At 54.7% G+C, this 7,223-nt stretch overlaps 1 protein-coding gene across 2 annotated transcripts in view; it reads right to left on the bottom strand.

The window, feature by feature from the left end:
* ARHGAP30 (Rho GTPase activating protein 30) overlaps positions 1-6,997 on the bottom strand; it is a 16,831-nt gene extending 9,834 nt beyond the window's left edge. For both annotated transcript variants that reach the window (XM_029935779.1, XM_029935780.1), the window contains exons 1-2: positions 6,554-6,997; positions 1,745-1,847 (exon numbers count right to left, since the gene is read on the bottom strand). In XM_029935779.1, coding sequence (XP_029791639.1) covers positions 1,745-1,847; positions 6,554-6,650 — 200 coding nt within the window. In that variant the 5' untranslated portion in view covers positions 6,651-6,997. The remainder of the gene's footprint in view (positions 1-1,744; positions 1,848-6,553) is intronic.
* Positions 6,998-7,223: the final 226 nt, after the last annotated feature.

Here is a 7,223-nt window from a genome sequence, read left to right as displayed (position 1 = left end):
ATGAGAGGGAATGAAATCTGGCCATTTGTAGCAAAGTGGATGGACCTCGAGGGTGTCATGCTAAGCGAAATAAGTCAGGCAGAGAAGGACAGATACCATATGTTTGCACTCATAGGTCTAACAGGAGAACAGGAGAAACCTAATGGAGGACCAGCGGGGAGGGGAAGAGGGAAAGAGAGTTGGGGAGAGAGAGGGACCCAAAACTTGAGAGACTGTTGAATGCTGAAAACGAACTGAGGGTTGAAGGGGGAGGGGGAAGGGGGGAAAAGAGGTGGTGGTGATGGAGGAGGGCACTTGTGGGGAAGAGCACTGGGTGTTGTATGGAAACTAATTTGACAATAAATTACTTTAAAAATAAAATAAATGGATAAACTTAAAAAAAATGAGCAAGGGAGGGGCGCCTGAGTGGCTCAGTTGGTTAAACAACCGACTTCAGCTCAGGTCATGATCTCATAGCTCATGAGTTCAAGCCCTGCTGGAGCCTGCTTCAGATCCTGTGTCTCCCTCTCTCTCTGCCCCTCCCCTGCTCACACTCTGTCTCTCTCTCTCAAACATAAATAAACATTAAAAAAATATTAGCAAGCGATTTGAATAGAAATTTCTCCAAAGAAGATATACAAATGAGGGGCGCCTGGGTGGCTCAGTTGGTTAATCATCCGGCTTCAGCTCAGGTCATGATCTCACGGTTCGTGGGTTTGAGCCCCACATCGGACTCTGTGCTGACAGCTCAGATCCTGGAGCCTGCTTCAGATTCTGTGTCACCTTCTTTCTCTGCCCCTCCCCTGCTCGCACTCTGTCTCTCTTGCTCTCAAACATAAATAAACATCAAAAAGCTTTTTAAAAAAGATGATATACAGATGTAATAAGCACACCAGAAGATGTTCGACGTCATTAGTGTTGGGGGAATGCAAATACAGGCGGAACAGCACTTCTCATGCACCGGGACGGCTGGCGGGACGCGGGGACACTGGGACCTTCGTGCCCGGCTGGCGGGGGTGTGGACTGCACAGTGCCATGGAAAGCAGTCTGGCAGTTCCTCAAAAAGTTCAACGTATGAGCCAGCAAGCCCACTCCCAGGTCTGTACCCCAGAGAACTGAAGCCTTCTGTCCACGTGAATACACTGTCCATGAATGTTCACGGCCGCATTAGCCCCAGCAGCCAAGAAATGGAAACAGCACTTGTCCATCAGCTGCGGTACAGGTGAACAACATGTGCCAAAGCCGTACACTGGAATATCCAGCCGGAAAAAGGGGCGAAGCGGTGGTGTATGTGACACCACGCATGAGCCCTGAAGCACGCTACGTAGAGAAGCCGGACACGAAAGGTGACAATGATATGATTCTGTTTCTATGAAACGTCCAGAACAGGCAAGCCCTTAGAGCCAGGGGGTTGCCGAGGCTGAGGGAAAGGAGAAATGTGGAGCGACTGCTTTGGGGGTTGATGAATGTTCTGGAATCAGTGGTGATGGTGGCGTGCATGACCACACTAAAAATCGCAGAGGTGTACATATTTAAATGGTGAGTTTTATGGTATATGAATTATATCCAATTTTTAAAAACCTGGGCGGGTGTATATGGGAGCGGAGACCTATGCGAATGTGTAACAGGCGTGCACGCTCGCCTGGGGGCAATGGGGTGCATGGTCTCAACCTTTGCTGAGGAGATTCTGGAGCTCCTCCCTTAGCACGGAGCACCCATGTTTCCTCCCCCCTCCCCCTCCCCCTCCCCTCGCTGCCGGACTCACCGGAGCTTCTGGATGTTGGAGGAGACCCCAGACAGGCGGTAGATCCCGTCCACCACTCCGTACTCCTCCACGAACTCCGCACAGCTCCTCAGCACCTGCGGCACTGCAGACACAGACGGCACAGAGAGACAAGTCAGGGGGTCTGCCAGGACAGAGACCGCAGGGGACCGGAGATACGGCAGCACCGGTCAGGGATGGGGTTTGGGGGAGACTGAAGGCAGAGCTCACGGAGACTCACAGGGTCTCAGAGGACATCAGCCCTAATCTGCCAGTCTCTCTGCCCATTGGGTGCGGAGCCTCTGCGAAAATCCCCCAAGTGACGGGGGAGCACACTGCCTCTCCGGACTGCCCACTCCTGTTAGAAAGTTCTGCTTTTGCTGAACTGAAATTTCTCTCTCGGGAATTACTAGCTGCTACCCCAGAATTTTCAAATATCCCCACTTGGAAGGGGACCCAGAGTCAAAGGACATGTCTTGAAAGTACATGTATTTAGGGGTACCCACGTGGGTCCATCAATTAGGTGTCTGACTCTGGATGTCGACTCAGGTCATGATCTCACGGTTGGTGAGTTGGAGCCCCAAGGCGGGCTCTGGGCTGACAGTGCAGAGCCTGCTTGGGATTCTCTCCTCCTCTCTCTGCCCCTCCCCTGCTCGCTCTCTCTCTCTCAAAATAAACAACCCAACTTAAAATGAAAGTACATTTATTTAACACTCTATGTAAGACAAAGGAGCATTCATTGTCTGGACCCACACGGAGCAGGGCTGACAGGGACCACGGTAAAGCCCCGCTCTAGTAAGCCGGCGTGTGTGTATTAGATCTGTCATAGGAAGGCACACAAAGTTGCGGCAGACTTCACACAGGTCAGTTCAGGAGAGAAGCAGCCATGTTCCAAGCACTGTGTACTGGGTATTCTAGTCCCCATTTTGCAGAGGATATGAGCGCCCGGTGTCACCCGCTAGAGCCAGGATTCAAATCCAAGTGCGCAAAAAATTGCATACTCTTACCCCAATCTGGGCCCCCTCCCCTGTTACTAGACGGTAAGCTCTTTAAGGACAAGATCTAAGTGCGGCCAGTTTTGTGTGTGCGCGCCCTCTCTGAGGTTACTGATTTTGATGTCCCTCATGTTTTCTGACATGATGTCTCCGACCCGGGAAACCCTCCAACATCCTGTGTGAAATCCCGATCTCCATAAGGCCACATATGTCTCTTGCTAACGCTTTCCCTGTCTTAAATCTTTTGCTCCATGAACACCTTGCTTCACCCCAATCTTCATTGCTTGTCTTACTGATCTAGAATAAAATGCAAACTCCTCAGCCTGGTATAGAAGACCCATCAAATACCGGGCCCTGTGGTCCAGCTCTTTGCTACTCCATGAACAAGCATTGTTGCAGTAACTCATGTTTTTCCTTTCCCTGGAAATACCCTTCCCTCCGTCTTTGACGGGTGAACTCTGATACATTCCCCAAAACATGCCTCACACATCACGTCCAACTCTGAGTCCCTTGCTCGTGTCTGTATTGTAGCAAATTACCACACATCGTTTTCACTAGTATCCTTTGCATCTCCACCTCTGAAAACCAGTGGCATTTCCCCCAGGATCTAGCCCAGTGTTGAAACAGAGCAGGTGCTCAATAATCGTTTATTAATGACTCAAAGATGAAAGCCATCAGTTATGAGGATGGAGACCATCTATTGGAGATTGAAATAGAGAATATTGCCCAAGACAAAATACTAGGTTTGATTCACCAAGACGTCCCAGAAAAATCCCTCTCCTCAGAGGAAGCTGTTTCTCCTCAGCCATCTATTTACTTTTTCCTTATAGGCTTTATGAGTCTTATACCTGATTATGTTCACCTCTTCAATGACCGGGAAGCTCAGAGCCCACATCTGGAAACCATGTAGAATCACCTGATACGCACTTCTGGGCACTGATCTTGCCCTGCCTCTTGTTCCCCCTCCAACCCAATTCCCTCGGTCATTTTATTCTATCTTTTTGTAAAGTCTTGGGTTTTGGAATCATCCATTCCAAGTTCTTTGTGGGATGAAGTAATTAAGTGGGAGAAATATAGAATGAAGGGAATAATCAATAAACCCATCAAGCACTATTGTAAACCCTCTTCGTGTGGCCTGGTGTCCACACCCTTTGCCATCCTGCCCCACCCCCTGTCCCCAGAGCCAGGACTTGGGTGTGGAATTTAAGGAAGCACCCATTCCTAGGGCTGTGCAATTGCCAACAGTACACACACGACCTTCAGAAGAGCATGCGATTCTTGATCTCAGGGTCGTGAATTCGAGCCCCACATTGACACTACTAAAAAAATTAATAAGTAAACTTTTTAAAAAGGAAAGGGAGGAAGGAAGGAAGGGAGGGAGGAAAGGAGAGAGGGAGGCAGAGAGAGAGAGAGAAAGAAAGAGAGGGAGAGAGAGAGACAGAGGCAGAGAACACAGAGACAGACAGAAAGAAGGAAGGAAGGAAGGTAGGAAGGAAGGAAGGAAGGAAGGAAGGAAGGAAGGAAGGAAGGAAGGAAGAGGAAGCAAGGAAGGAAGGAAGAGGGAGGGAGGGGAAAAGAAAGAGGCACCTCAGCACCCTGGGCACTGTCACAACCCTGAGAGCAAGGTGTCCTTAAATTTGGTGCCCTGGTCACCTCTCTTGCTTCACCTTAGTCCTGGCCCTACAGGTCACCATCCATGCTTCTAGGACCTGTGCCTCTGTGTACTCTGTCCGCTGTCACTCTAAACCGAGGTCCTTTTCACATGAACTGCACCCAAGCCAGGTCTTCCCCATCCTGTCCTTCTCCGTTGATTCTGAATCTCCAGAAAAGGCCCTTATAGAAGGTACTCGAGAGCCTAGGGAATCAGAGCCATAGAGGAGCTGGACAAGGAGACAAAGAGAGAGATGACAGGCAGACAGATGGGGGCAATCAAGGAAATAGAGGCCAGAGCCGCGGCATCAGAGATGAAAGTAGAGAGACAGTGCTGCGGTGATGGAGACCAGGCACGGAGACCTCAGGGAATGGGGGCGGGGTCAGGGAGGCGGGCCCAGAATTTAGAGACCTGGAGAATCGGAAACCTGAACAGGGTAGCAAAGAGATAAAGGGTAGGAAAAGAAAGAGCTCCGTACCGGGAGGGCTCGGGGAAGGAAGAGAGCAGCCTGGAGTAAGGAGCTGGGAGAGGGAGCAGAGCCGGAGCAAAGAAGAATGGAGAAAACCAAGCTCCTCGGGAGGAGAAATAAAGCAGAAACACAGGTGGTGCTGAGTCTTGGGTTGAATTGAGAAGCGATCACCAGCCTCTCTGGCCTTTCACTGCCCACGTGTCTGTGCCCAGGGAAGGGCGGGCGGATAAGCAGAGGCGCCCTGGATGAGGCCACCCTGGGGCTCCCGTTCGGTTCTGGGGATGGGAAGAGGGTGCTTCTCTCCTCCTCCGAGACTTCCTAGGACCTGGCCCCAGCAGCCTTCCAGAGAGCATGCCCCTCACCCACTGGGAATGCAGACGGGGCCAGCAGGGGACACAGGAGTGGGGGCTGGGCTGGCTGGGGGTTCCATGTTTCAACATGGGGCTGGCTGGGGGTCACAGGCAGGGGCAGCACCAGGAGGAGGAGACCGAACTGAGGGCTTGCAGAGAACTGGGAGAACATCGGCCCCACTGAATCACGTGGCCCTCGCTTGGCCAAGAAGTCATGGTCCTCAGGAGGAGTCCCTCGCCCTGGGCTGGCAGCCAGGTTCTGAAGGGTGAGGGGAGAAAGGCAGCGCAAAGCCTTCAGAACTGTCTAAGATTCTCGGGGCCCCTGGGTTTCCCTGAGCGGAGGCCAGTGTGGATGGGGGCCTCTGGGGGAGGAGAAAAGGGGAAGGAGGTGTCTGGGGATCAGGGGGAGGGGCTAAGAGCAGGAAATGAGCTGGGAACCACCATCGCCCTCCCCACAGAAGGCACCACAACCCGGAGCAGAGAAGAGGAAATGACAGATTGGGGTGGGGTGGGGTGGGGTGGGGGGAATCGTGCCCTTCCCTGGGAGGAGCTCAGAGGGCCAAAAACAAGCTGGGCTGGGCAGCCAGGATACCTGCGTTCAATTTCAAATCAAGGCAAAGTTTGTGAGGGGCTACTCCATGCCGGGCTGAGCCCAGGGTCGTCCCCAGTCCTGCTGGCGTCCGAGCCCCTCTGGGGAACTCAGGGAGGCCGCGGGCAAGCCCCACAGACAGCCCCGCACCCACCTGCTTGCACCCTGCTCCCTGCCTTCTGGCCGGCCTCTCGGCCTCTCCCGGACCCTTCCTGCAGCCCACACTTCAGCCGCTCTGCCCTCGCCCTCCACCTCCAACCCACCCCTCCTTTACACGGGACTGGGGGAGAGAGATGTCCCACCACACCCTCACCTGCAACCCAGAACCCCACGACTGAGGCCCCAGGGGTGCTCTCCTCCAACCAGGAAAGCCCCGTGGACCCCAGGGCCACCCTCAGACCCTCCTAGCACCCTTCTCCTTTCATTCTGACCGAAGGGCCATCCATGGGCCCTTTCGCCATCTGTCTCCTGACCCTGTCCTACAACCTCCGTCCCCAGCAGTGATGCCTTCCGCTCTCTTTTTCCGACTTCTCTTCGTCTCCCATGTCTCCGTCCACCCACAGGTAGTTACACAAGGGGGCTCCCCTGCCTTCTCCTTCTCTGCTGAACCACATTTCCTGCCGCGCCTGCTCCGAGCCTCCTGGGCGCTGACCCTGAGCCACGAGCACCTGGGAGCTGCCTCCACCCCGGAGACTGGACCGGACTGCAGAGGCTCCAGGCCCCCCCCACCCAGCAGCGGCCCTGAGCCCCCTCCTTACCCTCCTGGCCAGAGCGCTGCAGCTGCTCCTGTAAGTCACATCCAAACACCCTCTCCTTTGAGCTGCCTTTCTTCTTCCCTTTCTGCCGAGACTTCATGGCTGGCGCCCCCAGGTCCCGGCCCAGTCACCTCTCTGCCCCCCAAGACCTTTGCCCTACTGGTCCCCCATAGGATCCCAAGCCAGCCTCTGGGCTTGGCCGGGCCCCAGGGGGCCGGGCTCTGAAGCAGGGGGGGTTGGGGGGGTGGAGGGTGGCCTGGGCAATGGGCCACAGCGCCTCAGGGGGCCCCGGCCACACGGAAGTGGCCGTGGAAGAGGAAGCTGCCAGGACCCTGGCCAGAAGCTGTGTCTCGTGGCCCAGGCTGGCCCTCGCCCCTCTGGCCCTGCTCAGCCCTGGGGGAGCAGGAAGCCGTGCAGCTCCTCAAACCCGCTTCCTGTTAGAGCATCTTTGCAACCACAGGGCCTGGGGTGGGGGAGGCAGCTCACATTCACATCCTCAACCGGTCGCTGGGACTCCCCTCATTGGTCAAGAAAAGGTGAGGTCAGAGCCCTGGGGTGGGGTGGCGGCGCCCAGGACGCGAGCAGGTGCCTGACACCCTCGGAGACCAGAATTGGGGGTTCTGAGGAGGTGACTGGAGGCCGGTCTGAGAGCAAGGTGGCACGGGGCTGTGCG

This window comes from Suricata suricatta, chromosome 3 (assembly GCF_006229205.1).
Source record: "Suricata suricatta isolate VVHF042 chromosome 3, meerkat_22Aug2017_6uvM2_HiC, whole genome shotgun sequence".
In the NCBI taxonomy this organism is placed as follows: Eukaryota; Metazoa; Chordata; class Mammalia; order Carnivora; family Herpestidae; genus Suricata; species Suricata suricatta.
This window is presented reverse-complemented; position numbering and strand designations above follow the sequence as displayed.